Source organism: Agelaius tricolor, unplaced genomic scaffold (genome assembly GCF_023055355.1).
Source record: "Agelaius tricolor isolate 1412-34295 unplaced genomic scaffold, bAgeTri1.0.p SCAF_21, whole genome shotgun sequence".
Taxonomy (NCBI): domain Eukaryota; kingdom Metazoa; phylum Chordata; class Aves; order Passeriformes; family Icteridae; genus Agelaius; species Agelaius tricolor.
This window is the reverse complement of record NW_027269281.1, coordinates 2458531-2476065: the sequence shown is the minus strand read 5'-3', so window position 1 is coordinate 2476065 and position 17535 is coordinate 2458531. Positions and strand designations below refer to the sequence as shown.

The following is a 17535-nucleotide window of genomic DNA, read 5'->3' as shown; positions in this document are numbered from 1 at the left end:
TTGATACTAAAGCCTGTTGACTCCTGTTTTTTTTCAAGGCTGGCTTATAAAGTGACACCACCACCCCCAGCCACTGGGAAGCAGTGTGTGAGCCAGCACAGACAGGATACAGGAACAATCACAAAATCACAGCTCAAATGCAGGGAGTATATTTATTTTCATTACCTCACCAACTGGGAGATACCCAAAGCAGCACCTGGGCAGAGGCACACAAGCAGAGGCAAGGGCACCACAGAGGAGGTCCAGGCTGGAGGATCAATGAACCTGTTATTTTCACCTGTTTATCAAGTGTAGTGTACCACTGTGCTTTGGTCTTTTGCCACAGCAGGGCAGGAATCTCAAGCATGTTTGCAAGGGTGCCTCTGAATCTATCACAGGCCTATTTTATCTAAACACAGATGTTCTACTTGTCAAACACACAAGGCTAAACAATTATTAACGTGACATATGTATTTTTCTACTCTCCAGATGCAGGTCATTCAAGCATGTTTGCAATCCTCATCTCCAATCTTCTGTTATTTTCCCACATTCCACTCTCTCAGTCAAGGGACCATTTCCAATGGGGCTGGCAAAGTTGGAGATGTCCATTTGGGCTTGCGGGGTGTAGGCCAGGGTAATTTACAGAGGCACATAATAAACACATATAGAAAAAGGAATAAACATATTCCTACCATCGTAGAATCATAGAATGGCCTAGGTTGGAATGGACATTAAAGATCATCTAGTTCCAGCCCCCTTGCTGTGAACAGAGAGACCTTTCACTAGACCAGGTTGCTCCAAGCACCATCCAATTTGGCTTTGAACACTTCCAGGGATGGGGCATCCACAGCTTTGCTGGGCACTCCATACCAGTGTCTCACCAGCCTCACAGTAAAGATTTTTTTTCCTAATATCCTAATACTTCCTAATCTAAACCTACTCTCTTAGTTTGAAGCCATTCCCCCTTGTCCTGTCACTACATGCCATGGTAAAATGTCTCTGTCTTTCTTGCAGGTTCCCTTCAGGTAGTAGAAGGCTGCAATTAGGTCACCCAGAAGCCTTCTCTTTACCAGGCTGAACAATCCCAATTCTCTCAGCCTTTCCTCATAGAAGAGGTGTTCCATCCATCTAATCATCTTGGTGGCCTCCTCTGGATTTGCTCCAAGAGGTCCATGTCCTTCCTGTGCTGGGGACCCCAGAGCTGGATGCAGCTCTGCAGGTGGGATCTCACCAGAGCAGAGGGGCAGAATTCCCTCCCCTGACTTACTGCCCCTGCTGCTTTGGATGCAGCCCAGGACATGATTGGCTTTCTTGGTTTGCAAGTGTACACCTTGCACTTGGTCTTATTAAACCTCATGAAGTTCCCATGGGCCACTTCTCAAGCTTGTCCAGGTCTCTCTGGATGGCTCCATCCTTCAGGTATGTCACCTGCACCACTCAGCTTGGTGTCATCTGAATATTTGCTGAGGGTGCACTTGATCCCTTTGTCTATGTCATTGATGAAGATATTAAATAACACTGGTTCCAATATGGACCCCTGAGGGATACCACTTGTCACTGATGTCCATCAAGATTCTGAGCCATTGACCGCTACCCTCTGGATGTGACCATCCAACCACTTTCTTATCCATAGAGCAGTCCATTCATCGAATCCATCTCTCTCCAATTTAGAGAGAAGGATGTTGTTGGGGACCATGTCAAAGGCTTTACAGAAGTCCAGATAAATGATATCTGCAATCTTTCCCTTGTCCACTGGTGTAGTCATGCCATCAGAGAAGGCCACTAGGTTGGTCACAATAATGCTTTGAATCAGGTGTCCCACTCATCCTGCCAGGGAATTAAACCACTCAGCTAGTCAGGCACCACCAGTAGATTCTTTCGTTTGATGCATTACGTCCTGGAGACATTGAATGTTGTCCCCTATGCTGGCTGATTCATCAATTACATTGAAGTGACATATGCCTTCAAAATTGGAGCAGTGTTTATGGTGTCGAAGAAGATGGTCCACAACCAACTGATTTTGTAATGTTCCTTGGCATACAGCTGTTACCTACCCAGAAAGAATAACAATGAAGAACATGGATATCAAAAGCATTTGCATAGTATAATTCTGTAATATAGCTACTGGGATTGGCATGCCAATGGAACATTTTCAAGAGATCTGCTATTGTATTCGTGGGGTGCCCCAATGAAGGAAGGAATGATGAATCTGACTTCATGTTCTCAGAAGGCTAATTTATTATTTTATGATACTATATTATATTAAAGAATAATATACTATACTATACTATACTAAAGAATACAGAAAGGATACTTACAGAAAGGTAAAAAGATAATAAAGAAAACTCGTGACTCTTTCCAGAGTCCCAACACAGCTTGGCACTGATTGGCCAATAAGTCAAAATAATTCACACCAGAAACCAATGAAACAATCACCTGTGGATAAACAGTCTCCAAACACATTCCACATAAGCAAAACACAGGAGAAGCAAATGAGATAATTATTGTTTTCCTTTTTCTCTGAGGCTTCTCAGCTTCCCAGGAGAAAAATCTTGGGCAAAGGGATTTTTCCAGAGAATGTGAATGTGACCATCTGCAGCTGTTAATCCTCCCTCAATACAAAAGGCAGACAAGTTAGTTACAGTAGAGGCCAACCAAATCCAAGTATTTACATGTTAATCTCATGGAAATATATCCAGGACATGTGCTTATAGTACAAGACTGCAAAGCATGATGAGCCAACCTGTGATAAGGGAGTTAAATAGGAATGTAAATTCCTTCTAGTAATACATATGCCATTACTCCAGCTCCTTCAGTTACTATTGCTCTGAGTTTGATAACCTGATATGGGGTAATTGCCCACATGTATTGAAGAGCTTCAATTTGATGTTGGGTTTGTGACACCAATAACACTGCTCAAATACTGTCTCCTCTAAATAAGGTACTGTTATTCATCAAAGATACCCAAAATACAAGAACTTGAGAATCTGATATCAACAGAGGATGTAAAATAAGAGAAGTTGGGGTACAGAACCATATGGCATTCTGAGGGGGTTATTCTATGAATCTTCATGTCTAGGCTAATAGGTTGCAGTTCCACCATGCAATCTACTGGTGTAAACAATTTCCTTTGCCTTCTAGGTAATAATTTGGGAGAGATACCATCTGGAAGAAATTCAGTCCTTGCCATGTTTGTATGATCATTGGATGTTTGATTATGAATACTCCAGCTGTTTAACAAGAAAGCCTGCTTTAGTAAGATGTGAACACCACTGTTGTAAAACTTTAGTACTGGTTAGCTTTTTAAAATTATTTCCTCAATATTCCATTTGTTCTTTCAGTCAATCTTTGCATTTGGTGAGAAGGTCCATAATGAAGAACAAGTTGTTCTAGTGCTTTAATTCTGTTATGTTGATTAGCATATTTAGTCGGTTTAGCAAAAAAATTGTCCCGATGCTGTATCCACAGCAGAGAATACATATCACCACCTTCTTGACAAGGACAGGGGGCCAATGTAATTGACCTGCCATGTATTCAAGGCCCACCGACCCTATTTTATCTTTGCCCATGGCCTATATAATGTCCTTAAATATAGCTGAGTACAAACAGTATAATTACATACACATGGCTATAAATGCATAATGGCAATGGAACAGAAAGCATTAGCAAGATCTATTACCACCTTCCAGGGTTGTAAATTTTTTCTTTTTTTTTTCCTTCTTTTTTTTTTTTTTTCTATGAGGGTAACCATGTCTGGCAGTGTAACTGCAAGGGGGCATGACTTTATTCAATTCTCTATAATCTACAATCATTCTCCAAGTGCCATTTGTTTTTTTAACAGGCTGACAAATAGGATTGTTAAAAGCAGTCATGGTTTCCTTAACAATTCCCACTTGTTGAAGTGCCTGAATGGTTGGAGTAATTTTCTCTTTTCCCCAGGAATATATTGTTTTGCAGTTACAACCTTGTCAGGCACAGGCAGCACAACAGGATCCCACTTTGCCAATTCACCCAAGACTCATAAATTCCAGTTGCGAAGTCCTGAAGCAGAACCAACTGTTTAAAGTTTCAACTGTTTTTCCTGCCAACATATCAATACCCACAATAGATTTTTTTTAAAATGGGGCAGTTAACACAGTTGTGGTAAATCAAGTGGCTTTTCCTATTAAGGTAACCTTAGCTCAGAGGGCTGGGGTTAAATTCCCCTAAATCCACAGGTCTGTGATGTGGCTTCTTTATTAGTGATATCATTATGTAATACAGTAACCTCAGCTACAGTATTCACCAGAGCTAACACATGTAAAATCTCCCCAGACCATCACTTTATAGTTAAAGGAGCATAGGGACATTGGTTACCCTCACACTAAGAGACTACAGTGGTAGCAATTTTGGGGGACCTGCCAAACCTTAATTTCTGACATTTGGGCATTTTCCAGGTAGTGCTTTGCCTTGAGATGGCAGTTGGGAGTGGGGCTAGAGTGGTTGACTTTTTTGCATAGGTGCTAACTTTTGCTGTTGGTGGAACATTTCTGATGTCATAATCTCATTTATTTCTCAGCTTAGTGGGGATACCTTTTTACAGACAGGTTTCTCTTACTTTAAGACAGGTTTGTTGCTTTCTATGCAAATTAGTTCTCACATGCAGTCTTTCTGGAAATGGGTCGGAGGTTTTAGGGGTCTTGGGTGATCTTGGTCCCCCCCTACAGTCCATGCCCACTACTCAGCCTCATTTCTGTGCTTGTGATGTGCTGTGTTGTGCTTATCTCCAGGAGCTACAAGAATGTTTGTCCCAGAGAAGTGCTGTCCTACTTCTGCATGGCCCCTTCTCCAGCCACATCCTGTTCTTTCCCACAGATTACCAACAATCCTTGGTTGGCTCCACTGCTATCTGTCTATTGGTGCTTGAGACATACATATTAGCCCCTTATCTTCTGGGATTCTACACCCTGTCTGGATTGCATGCTGTACTCACTGCACAAGACAACTGTTATCAGAATTCTCCCAGGCACAGCAGAGTAAGGTGATGAGTAGCACAGCACTACAGCAGCAATTAAAGCAAAAAGTGGTCACTAACAAGCACTAGATTCTAAGAGGCAAGTGAACCCCACGGCAAGCACAGGAGCCTGCCCGTTTATACACTGAACTGCAATAACAGCCACAAATTCGATCTAGCACATCCCCAACAAACCTGTTATCTGTAACCCCTCATGGCCTATATTGGATGTCAAAAAAGGACTGTTGTGGTGGAGCTACTGTTATAATTTTAACATGTTCTTGAATGTCTCTCCTGTTAATATTTCATCAAATAAAATTAACTTGAAGGGCTAATAATCTGCCTTATTGACACACTTTCTTTAAAAAAACCCCCAAACTTGCCAGTTTTATTATTGCTCTATTTCCATAATACCCCTCAGTGTACCTTATTTGGTTTAAGTTGGGTTTTCTTTTAGGCTGCTTTGTAGTTACTGATCATGTGAAGAGTACATACATACATGTATGAACGTCACTTTTTAAGAGTAGAGGTGATAGTAAAAGATTTTAAAATCATAGAAAATTTGGGGAGCTAGAAAGAAAGTTAGGCTTAGTAGGCCCTGGGAAAATGTTAAAGGTAGGCCCTGGGAAATGTTAGGCCTTGTATTTGCTAGATCATGTGAAACTGCACCTGTGTAGTCAGTATATGATAAATTATATAATTGTTAGATGTGATTAGATATAATTATTGTTTAAAGAATAATGAAAAACTATTTTTGCGGTTTGAGGGGGATCACGAGAAATCCATGCTTGGATGCAATCAATGTATACAATAGAACAATGTAAGTTTAATAATTAATATGTAAGTTATATAATGATAGAATATAAAACATGTACGGCTCGAACCCATGTCGGGTCAGATTTGGGTCTGTGAACCCCTGACACCCAGAGCTCTTTAATAAAAGCACCTGCATATAATCATTCCGTGATTACGTGTTCCTGAATGCTAACAGAGGGAGAAATCACTTTGTGGTAAAATGCAGCATTGTTCTGCATACTGACTTGCCTGCCATAAGTGGTCTGGGAATTTATTTAGGAACTGAAAGCAAGTGTTAGTGTTCATGGACTAATGCTCTGTTTCCGTAAAAAAAAATGTGTCATCTTGTCCCTAAATAATGTGCTATGTTGTTTTCTTCTTGCTCTAGCTGTACTTCATAAAAAGGGCATATTTTATCTGTGATGCACTAGTTTTCTTCTTGAGCACACATTCATTTAATACTATATCTGTGATTGTTTTCTGGTAATCTTTAGCATCTTCCCTTTCTGGTGACTGATATGGATTGATATGGTTTCATCAATTGACAATAAAAGGATAAACTAACAATTATTTATTTTTTTTAGGATTTTTCTTGAGAGCTCATGTAATGTAGCATATGGCTTCTTGAAAGTGGGTCTTTAGTTTTAACAGTGGTGTCAGCCCCAAAAGATGAGTGGGAAAACCAGTGCTTAATAATTCTTAAAGGGCTCCTGCTGTCAAGATAGCTGTTAGTTGAATTCACTCTGCTATTTACCCTTTTACCCTCCCACATAACTGGGAAAACATCACATCAGTACCAGTTTAGCTTTTCATCTGGCTGTGCTAGCCTGAGTCGAATAGTGACAGGCTTAGCTCATTTGACTGTCCCTCAGATGGGCAGTCATGGAGAAGAAAGCTGTTTCTAGCCAATATCCAGTCAAAGCTAAAACACCACAGAGCTAAAAAGCTGTGGCGTAAAAGAGTACTGGACCAAAATCAGTTATGTGTTAAAAAAACTGATGATTCCTGCTGCAGGCAAATGTCCAAATTTTTTAATAGTTAGACTTTCAGTGATTTGTACTGAGAAAATAAGGGTAGAAAATTACTTTTGTAAATATTCAGAATTTGTTCGAGGATGTAGGTTCAAACCCCTGGTCTGTATTGCCTGCAAAACTGATGTAAATTTGTCTTCCTGATTAAGGCAGTGATAAGAGATCTGAGAATGGACAATGAAGATCAGTTTGCTATCTAATGTTGCTGTGCAGCAATATGCCTTTGCACAGCATCACAGCATTAACTCTTTTTTTTTTTTTGTAAATATTAATGAAAACATTTAGCTCCTATTTCTAATTACTACCTTCCTCTAAGCCTTGGGTTGGCCATTTGGCATATGATGGAAATGCCTCATTAAACACAACATATGCTTGTTCAGCTTTTTTTCTACAGCCTTCATGACTAGTACCTGCATTTCATAAGAATGTCATATTTACTCTGAATGTCCTCGTGATCTGTTTTTTTTTCCAGTTGAAAGCCAGGTGAACTACGTTTAGACACTGTTGCTCTGCATTTGAACAGTTCAAACGAGTCATTGCTGCTTTAAGACTGTCTTAGAAATGTTCATGTTATGCATAGCCATGGTGAAGCATGAAGGCAATTGGCATTATCAAAGAATAACGAAATAGAAGGAAATGTTATATCTGTAAAGGGAGCTTTTTGCAGTGATTCTTTTGAAGGACTGATAGCTCATTGAGGTTTAGGGTGACTAATATAAATATATTTTGATTGCTTCTTATTTGTGAGGCTTAGGTGATTTCTGTCAAGAGGTAATACAAAGTAGCTTTCATAAATATAACACTGGCTTCTTTTCTACATGATATTATCTGAGGTCTTGCTTTCAGTTGTCTTTATGCGAAATTCAAAAGTAGTCACCAGTCTGTTACCAGTTAGTGTCTGCTGTTTTGCTGATACCAGATATTTTGAACCGCTTCATCTCTCTTAGGTTGCAAATGCAAGATGTGGTGGGGGCTGTGTATTCTATTTACCATCTGTTAGAGGTGGGACAGTTATCTTCTGTTAATTGGGCTACCTGTTAAAACCAGGTGGGATAGTTTTCTTTATCTCTTCCACAACCAATCCTCCCTCTGGGGAGATATCTTCTGTTAATGGGCCATTGAGTCTCACTGCATGACTGATAAAATTACATCATCCCATTGTGAGATGCTCTGCCCAGGGGGAGGAGCCAAGCACTCCTACCTGGATATAATCTGAGATTTGGAACACCAGACACAGCCTTTTCCCACCGGATTCCCAGAAGAGCAGCTTTCTTTTCCACTGGATTCCCAGAGGAAGACCAGGCCCATCTACTCCACCACTAGACCTTCAGAGGAAAACTACACCCTTCTACAGGATCACTGCAGCCACCACTTATTCAGACTGCTACCAACACCCTGACCAACAGGGTGTCAGTTCATATTTTGACTCTGTCAGTGTTGTTTTGTATTACTGCATTTTTATTTTTATTTTTCCTAATAAATAACTGTTATTCCAATTCCCATATCTTTGCCTGAGAGCTCCTTAATTTCAAAATTATAATAATTCAGAGGGAGGGGGTTTAGCATTTTCCATTTCAAGAGAGGCTCCTGCCTTCCTTAGCAAACACCTGTCTTTTCAAACCAAGACAGATTTTGGCACCCAATGTGAGGCATGAGGGCATCTACAGAAAAAGGGTGAAAAAGGAGTAACAATTCTTGAGTAACCTAATTTTTGTGTGCTGGATATAGAAATCTCATTAGGTATCGCCATGTGGTCTAGCTTACCCTGGTTTGGGTGGCATGTGGTCGTGGCTATATTTCTCCCATTTGCAGCCCCTTATCTAAACATGGGTCCTATAACTTCAGGCTACTGTGGCTGTTATCCAGTTTGATTTATGGGTTAATGAGGTGAGGAATTAATAGATTTTTAAGTTCCTCTGGAAGGTGGGCACATCGATTCAGAGCTATCATACACTAACTATATGTTTTTGGGGTTACTTTAATAATGGTACTTACTGTGAGGAAATTACACTGGGGGAAATTTTCTCCCAACCCTTCAACCAGCTCTTTGGGTCTACCCCACCAGTTTTTAAAGGGTTCAAATCTTCTCTAAATGCTAATGATTTCATACAGTGGTTGGTGTTACTGACATGTCTGTTAAGCCTGTTCATTTTAGCATTCAGAGATAAGGGAAGATTGACTTGGATAACCACCCTGATACCTACCCCAGAGAATAGGGATGTTGCCCCAGAACCTGACACTGCCCCAGAGACTAGGGATGCTGCCCCACCGCCTGACCCTGCCCTGCAGCCCACCTCAGAAATGAACCACCCAGACTGGGGCTCTGGTGAAGGAGATACGCCAGGATGGGCCAGATGCTGAAGAACTATATTTCCCCAGCTGGTGAGAAACCCTCTCCCTGCCTCGAAGAGGGAGAGTCTGATGGTGCAGCAGTGGAACCCACAGACATTACAACTACCCAGGTTCCAGCTGAACCGCAGGGGCAGTCACAGCCAGCAGCAGTCACCCCCTGTGGAAACGAGGAAGTCTAAGATGAAATCAGAGCACCCAGATAATAAGGATAAGAAAGGAGGGCCCTCACAACCCGCAGGGGAACCAACAGTTGAGATCATCACCGAGTCCCCGAGATATGAAATTCTCTGTAATCTGCACAAAGACATTGTACAATGGGGGCGTGAGGCTTATACAACCTGGTACAGGTGTGCAACTGGATGGTGGTGAGGCAAGGAATTTGGCACCCTTGACCCAGGACTCAGGTGTGAATCAGGTATTTGTAAGGGAGCCAGAGCCCCTTTCCCTCTGGGAGCAGCTTTTAATGAGTGCAAGTGAGAAGTTTGTCCACAGAGAGAGAATGCAGGAGTACCATCATAGAATGCGCTAGAAGACCCTTGAGTGTTAGGAAGGATGAAAGTTTGACAAGAAAGTCTCACAGATATGTATGCTTAGCAGAAAGATTTTTAAATGTAGAGTCTGATGAAGGAATAGACATGGAAGCAAGTTTTGATATAGAAGAAAAGAATTGCTGAGCCAGTCTTACTGGCTAACCAAGGAGGCAAAGGGTATGTTAGTTAGAAGGGGTTTTTATGGCTTAGAGCAAAGGATAAACCCACCTCAAACAAGAAGATGTTTTTACCAAGCAGAAAGATAGCACAGGCAAACAAGTCTGCCAATGTTGCAAGTAGAAAAAACGTCTCAGAATTTTCCACTGCAAGAAAACTGAAAAACAACTTCTAGCTTAAACTGTAATGTACTAAATTTAGTGATTGGAGAATAGTAACATGAATATGGTAATTATAGTAGTTATGATAGGCTATAGATAATAGTTAAGGTATAGATTGGTTCTACTGTATTAAGATGCTAAGCAAAGAAAAGTATATAATGCATTGTAACCAAAACCAAAGGGTCTCCAGGCCTGCCTGCAGCTGGAGCTGACAGCTGTAGGCACAGGCTCTGTCGCCCACAACCCGGGACTGCTGTAACCTCTTTGATGGAATAAACTGCATTTTGGAGAGCCGCCTGGAGTCCCGCATCTCTCATTTAGGCTCTTACACTTGAGGAAGGGATCCAACAGCTGAGAGAAGTGGTGGTACTGGAAGTACTCTTTGAGAGGGATTGATGGCATGATAATGACCCCAACAAGGTCAGGTGCACAGGGCAAATGTTGTGGAATCTGGCAAATCTAGGGCCATCTCAATACACCACCTTGATTGCAATGATTAATGCTGATAACAACTGATACAGTGGGTTCTGTCACCAACAAGCTTAGAAATTACAAGAGTATGATCAATGGCGTGATGCAGGCGCATGTCTCTGCTGTGATTAAAGACCTCAAAGAAGGGATGAGGGAGGTGGAGAAGGAGGAGGTGAGGAGGAACAGTTCCCATTTAGCACCAGTGCGAGTCACAGGCCCCAAAGTCACAGCCCAATGTCTCCCAGCTAGAGAGAGAGGGTGCACCTGGTGCACCTCACGAGCTGACCTGTGGTTCTTGCTGCGCGACCATGGGGGAAACATGGGAAGGTGAAAATGGGAAACCCACTTCTGTCCTGGCAGCATGGGTGCTTCAACTCAAGGAGAGAAACACTAACCAAGGGAGTTCCACTAAAGTGAAGGTAGCCTCAGCCTCCCATGACTGAGCTGCCGGGTATGATCTGTCAGATCCCCTTGAAGGAACCTCTAGTATGTATGCCCAGGACTAAAATTATACCCAGAGCTAGAGGGGCCCTGTGTCTAGCCAGGAAGAGGCACAGGAAAACCGGGTCTTTTAGATGGTGTGGATCTGATGGCCTAGCACATCAGAGCCATAAAAATATGAAGCATTCGTTGATACTGGTTCACAGTGTACCCTAATGTCATCGGGACATGTGGGGGCAGAACCTGTTTCCATTGCCGGGGTAATGGAGAGATTGCAGCTATTGACCCTGTTGGAAGCCAAGTTGAGCCTGACTGGGAAGGAGTGGCAGAAACATCCTATTGTGATCGGCCCCAAGGCCCCATGTATTCTGGGTATAGACTTCCTCCGGAACGGCTATTACAAAGACCCAAAGGGTCTCAGGTGGGCTTTTGGAATAGCTGCTGTAGAGGCAGAAGACATTAAGCAATTGAACACATTGCCTGGACTATCAGAAAACCCATCTGCAGTAGGACTCCTGAAGGTGGAAGAGCAACGAGTACCAATTGCCACCTTGACGGTGCACTGCTGGCAGTATTGGATGAATCGAGATGCCTTGATCCCCATCCACAAAATGATCCAGGAGCTGGAGAGCCAAGGGGTGGTCAATAAGGCCCACTCACCCTTAAACAGTCCCATTTGGCCTGTACACAAGTCTGACAGAGAATGGAGATTGACTGTGGACTATTGTGACTCGAATGAAGTGACTCCACCACTGAGCACTGCTGTGCTGGACATGCTGGAACTCCAGTACGAGCTGGAGTCCAAGGCAGCAAAGTGGTACGCCACTATTAACATTGCTAACGCATTTTTCTCCATTCCTCAGGCAGCAGAATGCAGGCCTCAGTTCGCTTTCACCTGGAGGGGCGTGCAGTACGCCAGGAACCGACTGCCCCAGGGGTGGAAACACAGCCCCACTATCTGCCATGGACTGATCCAGGCTGCACTGGAAAAGGGTGAAGCTCCAGAACACCTGCAGTATATTGATGACATAATTGTGTAGGTTTCTTGGTTTAGGGCAAATTTGGGAGAGAACTCTTAAAGGGGTTTTTTTAGAAAAGCAGATTTAATTGAAAGTCTGCCCATGTCCCCAAAAGTAAAGCCAATAAAGAGCACCAAAACAATCAGCAAGTAGACCAAGCTGCAAAAATAGAAGTATGAAAAATAGATTAGCAACACAAAAAAAAGTTATTCCTAATTCAATAAGCCCATAATACCTCAAGTCATCAAAGTAGAGATACCACCTATAAGTAAGCACGAAACCAAAAAGTGAATTTAACCATAGACAGTATTTCTCAAGTTATCCATGACTGTAAGACGTGTGCTACCATCAAACAAGCCAAGCGAATAAAGCCCCTGTAATATAGTGGACAGTAGTCCAAATACAAGTATGGAGAAGCCTGACAGATTAACGACATCACACTGCCCCAGACATGCCAAAGCAAGCCTTACATACTCACAATAATAGAAGCCACCACAAGATAGTTAAAAACTTACCCTGTGCCTCATGCTACAGCCCATAACACCATCCTAAACCTTAAAAAGCAAGCCCTTTAAAAGCATAGTTGTGGCAGTCATATTTTCTGGAAAAATCCCTTCACCCAGGATTTTTCTCCTGGGAAGCCTCAGAGAAAAAGGAAAACAATATTATCTCATTGTTTCTCCTGTGTTTTGCTGCATTGGGATGTGTTTGGAGATTGTTTATCCAACAGGTGATTGTTTCATTGGTTTCATGTGAATTGTTTTGACTTAATGACCAATTACAGTCAAGCTGTGTTGGGGCTCTGGAAAGAGTCACAAGTTTTCATTATTATCTTTTTAGCCTTCTGTAAGTATCCTTTCTCTATTCTTTAGTATAGTTTAGTATAGTATTCTTTAATATCATATAGTATCATAAAATAATAAATTAGCCTTCTAAGAACATGGAGTCAGATTTATCATTCCTTCCTTTGTCTGGGAACCCCACAAATACGATACATAGTACCCCTGAGAGGATTGAGTCAGACAACAAGACTCATTTCAAGAACAGCCTTATCAACACCTAAGCTAGGAAACATGACATTAAATGAGTATACCATATCCCCTACCATACACCAGCTACAAGAAAAGTAAAGAGGTACATTAGACTATTAAAAACCACCTTAAAAGCATTAGGTAAGAAATCTTTCAAAAATTAAAAGCAACATCTGGCAAAAGCCACCTAGTTAATTAACAACCGAAGCTCTACTAACCGAGTAGGCCCTGCCCAATCTGAACCTTTACATAGAGTAAACAAAGTCCCAGTAGTACATGTCAGAAGTTTGTTAGAGAAGACAGTTTAGAGCAATTCTGCCTCAAGTACAGACAAACCCATTCGTAGAGTTGACTTTACTCAAGGACCAAGTTACACATAGTAAATAATACAGAAAGATAAAAGAACGCGATGTATACCTCAAAGAAATCTGATTGTTGAGTAAAAACTATATATAAATATCACTGTTTGCTGAATGTTACTGCCATTGTCTGTGTATAACTGTATATTAGATGTATAATATATATGCCTATAAAGTTAAAATATATATTAAATTTAGTAGCAAGCTAACAATATGGGGATAAGGGGTCGAATGTCCTGAGTTAACTATATAATATTTTATCCCAAATCATCTGTTCTTTTTATGCTAAATAATAAGTTTTACACCTTTAAGACTTATTCCAGAGAGTAAAGGAGAAAGAGAAGAAGCACGCAGTTTGTTTTCAGACATTGCACTCACTCCTCCACATTCCTACTCCTAGACTATTGTTGTCTACAGATAAACAAACAACAAGACAAAACTCTCCTTTTAGTTAATTTTAGCTAACTGAAGCAAAAAAAGTTTTCTAAACTGTAGGTTTTTTTCCCTTTTCTTTAAACTTGTTTAAACCTACTCTAGACTAAACACCCAAAAAAGCACCAGCAGCTCACACCTGTAGCCCACCAGGCCGGGCCTGGGCCGTGACATTTCCAGTGACAGAGAAACTGATAAGAGACTGAGTGAGCCAAGCTACAAGCCAGGGAGGGGACTTTTCTGAGTTTGTCATCTCTTTTAAAGCAACAAGAACTTTTATTGTTTGATATTGTTTAGGTTTTATTGTTTAATAAACAGGTTTTTTCCACTCTTCTCCAAAAAAGTATTTTTTCCCAAACCAGTTAAAGGAAGAGCCAATTAAATCTGCTTTTCTAGAAGAACCCCTTTAGGGATTCTCTCCCAAATTTGCCCTAAACCAAGACACATGCTTATTTCTCCCCTTGTAGAGTGAAGCATCTTGTCTCCCTTATAAGGGCATCAAGTATTAATATTTGTGTGGCAAAACATACAGACGGCTCAAGAATTAAGAATATCTACTTTCATTACATATCTGATGATGATTTATATAAATGCAGCATAAGTAGCTTCCAACAATTATTTCTGTAAATACAGAAGAGAAAAATTTTGCTTTTCCTATGATTACTTCCCATTAGAAGTCCCTACCCCAGAGAAGTTAGCTAATACAACTCCCCTTTCCTAAAAGACGTTCACAGCATATCAGACAATATTTCCACACCACCACACCCAGTCTACATCATTCAGAATGTAGCCCCGGCCACCACCCTGTAGCCACTACATCTAGGGGTGAGAGTCCAGTTAACAGCCCATGAAATGCCTTCTCGCGGTCACCCCGAAAACACGTCAGCCCTACATCGCTCTCCCTAACCCCTTTCCCACCACCGCCGTCGGCCCCCGGTGCTAGGGCGGTCACATCCCAGTGACCCACCGGGCTCGACAGATACAGCCGGGCACTACCCCCAATGAAACTCAGACCCCATCCCCAACACTCTGAGCAGGAAACAGATTAGGACCAATCCCAAACTAAGGTGGCAGTCCAGCCCCAAAACTCCCCACCACTCCAATCAGGCCTCAACGGTCACCTGACTCCAGCCCCAGAGGACTGGCTGCTGTCAGGCGACCGTAGGCAGCCACGTCCCTCAGCCAGAAATGGAGACTCCGTTGCTCAGCCCAACACACCTGCCCAGCACGCTACCCCCTGCAGCCCGACTGGACCGTGCACTCCATGGAGCAGATGAGAGTCCCACTCCCTGCCGCTCACCTTTGACTTTGCCGAAGGTACCGACGCCAAGCGTGTCGCCCAGGATATAGTGCCCAATCTTCACCCGGCCATGCTCATGCTTCTGTTTATCTGCCACTGCCACCGCCATCTTGAGCCTAGGGCCGAGCCTGCTCATAGACCGCGCCCGCGCCTGTGCCGCAGTACTAGCAGGGGAGGAGCAAACAAAAAACGCTCATCAACCAAATTGGGAAGTGATCTCAGCACTTATCACTTTCCTGCCCTCCCCTGGGGCAAATCCTTGCTGTTGGGTGGGGGAGGGCTGGGTCGGCTCAGTGGCACCCTAAGGGGTGAGGCTTCTGCAGGTGGGCCCTGCTGGCAGGGCATAACGGCAGGATGGAAAGAACAGCCCCCGGAAACTGTGGGGCAGAGTGAGGGGGCTGGGGTGTTTTTATGCCACCTTCCCTGGGAAATATTGGAAATATGCACAGATTTCAGGACCGGGAGGGAAGGCAGTCATAAAGCGCTTCTCAGCAGCGGTGGCAGTTTCCCTCAGCTCTGGCGTGGTGCAAGGAGCTGACCTGGGCCCACTGGCGTCAGAAGTGGCACCGCCTGGAAGCTTAAGCTCCCTCGTATTCCTGGCTAGCACCGCAATCGCCCGCGAGGTCTGTGCCTGCAGGCAGTGGGAAGTTAGGGCTAAGCGCTCCCCACAATACGGCTTGTCCTTCCTGATGCTAAAGTGAGGAGATGTGTCGAACATAGGCATACTTTCAATTGAGAAATTGTGATAGTACAATGAGATTGCTAGGCTGTCTTCATTGTCACAGCCACGGGGTGCCATGCAATGTGCTGCTGCACACTGCAAGGCCTGCCTGTGGAGAGCATACAGCAGCTCTCACTGGGGTGGTGGCTTGTATTGATTTGCACAGCCTGGTTTTTGGTAATAGGGGACCACAAAGATGCCTCCTGTGAAAAGCTGCTGGAAGCTTCCCACCATGTCCAGCAGAGCCAATGGCTGATGGCTCTGAAGATGGACATGCTGCTGGCCAAAACTGGGCCAACAAGAGAGGCTGGTAATGCCTCTGTGATTAAATATTTAAGAAGAAAATTAAAACAAGTCACAGGATTTTGCTTTTAGTTAGAGATGAGGAGGAGGTGAGAACATGTGAGGGAAAACAACATGGTGACACCAAGGTCAGTGCAGAAGGAGGGGGAGAAGGTGCTCCAGGCTCCAGAGCCGAGATTCCTCTGCAGGCTATTGTGAAACAGGTCGTCCCCCTGCAGCTCATGGGTCCACGGGGGATGCAGACATCCACCCTCAGCCTTTGGGGTAGGTGCCCATACCAGAGAGGGTGACTGGCTGGAGGAGGCTGTGATCCAGTGGAAGATCTGGTGGAGAGAGGGGGCCCCTGCTTACAGGATGGAGCAGCCTGTCCTTGGAGGACTGAACCCTGTGGAAGGAGAGACCCGCATCGCAGCAGTTCTGGGAGGACTGTCTGCCCATGGGGGGAGTTCACATTGCAGCAGGTGCGGTATGGCTGCTGCTCGTGAGAGTTGACCCACATCGGAGAAGTTCATGGAGAACTGTCTCCCATGAGAGGGACCCCACAGTCTCACAGGGGAACGAGACAGAGTGGAAATTATCCAGAGTAGAAATCCATTCCTATTTAGGTAAAAAGTACATCTTTGAATTAAGTCTGTAGCTTCTGAACATAGCTGTTTGGTCTGACTGCGCGTTCTCGCAAAAAACCTATGTTTGAAGAAACTGCTTCAGCCGAAGGACAGAGATAACGGGAGACAGAGAGGCTGCGGGAGGCAGGACAGGGTGTCCCAGGAGTTCTTTTTGTGCTTTCTGATAAAAAAACACTAGCAGCAAGTGTAACGCGAAATCAGTAAAATGAATATTTATGAACCTGTTGTGAAATTCTATGCATATGGATTCGCAACGTAATATATGGTAGAAATAATTCATGCTATTAAAGAATGTATGTTATAAAGATTGTAAAATCCAAAACATGTCTCTGACCACATACAGGCGGCCGAGAAGCAGATGTCTATTCAGATTCCAAAGAATTCCCAGACACAGATAAGATAACGATCAATGCTTTAGCGTAAGAATAGACGCTTCCAGGATGATGATCACCATCACCGGTATCTCCAGTCATCAGAAACCGCCTAAGAGGATCATCGCCCTGCCGATTACATCAATCAAGATAGCCAGCGAGCCAGAACTATACATCATCTGAATACATGGCTTCCCCGGAGCCCATCAACGCTGACTATCCACCTGGAGACAATCTTTGTCCAGCTCTGCACACTGAAAGAAACAGCGATGAATGTGAAGAGTTACAAAAGAAATTTGGGCTCTTTCGCCTCGGGCACAATAAACTGTAGAAAACCTCACCGCAAGAAGTGGTTCTCGTGAATGGGGGGGATTCCGATGCGATAGAGGTCGGATCCAGGGTCACCCAGCGCTGATCCCAGGCTCGACGCTGTCTCTTTGGCT

The 17535-nt window shown here is 43.3% G+C and overlaps 1 protein-coding gene across 1 annotated transcript in view; it reads right to left on the bottom strand.

Moving 5' to 3' along the window:
* LOC139598921 (5'-AMP-activated protein kinase catalytic subunit alpha-1-like) overlaps positions 1 to 15230 on the bottom strand; it is a 49125-nt gene extending 33895 nt beyond the window's left edge. The window contains exon 1 of the mRNA XM_071445856.1: positions 15072 to 15230. Coding sequence (XP_071301957.1) covers positions 15072 to 15207 — 136 coding nt within the window. The 5' untranslated portion in view covers positions 15208 to 15230. The remainder of the gene's footprint in view (positions 1 to 15071) is intronic.
* Positions 15231 to 17535: the final 2305 nt, after the last annotated feature.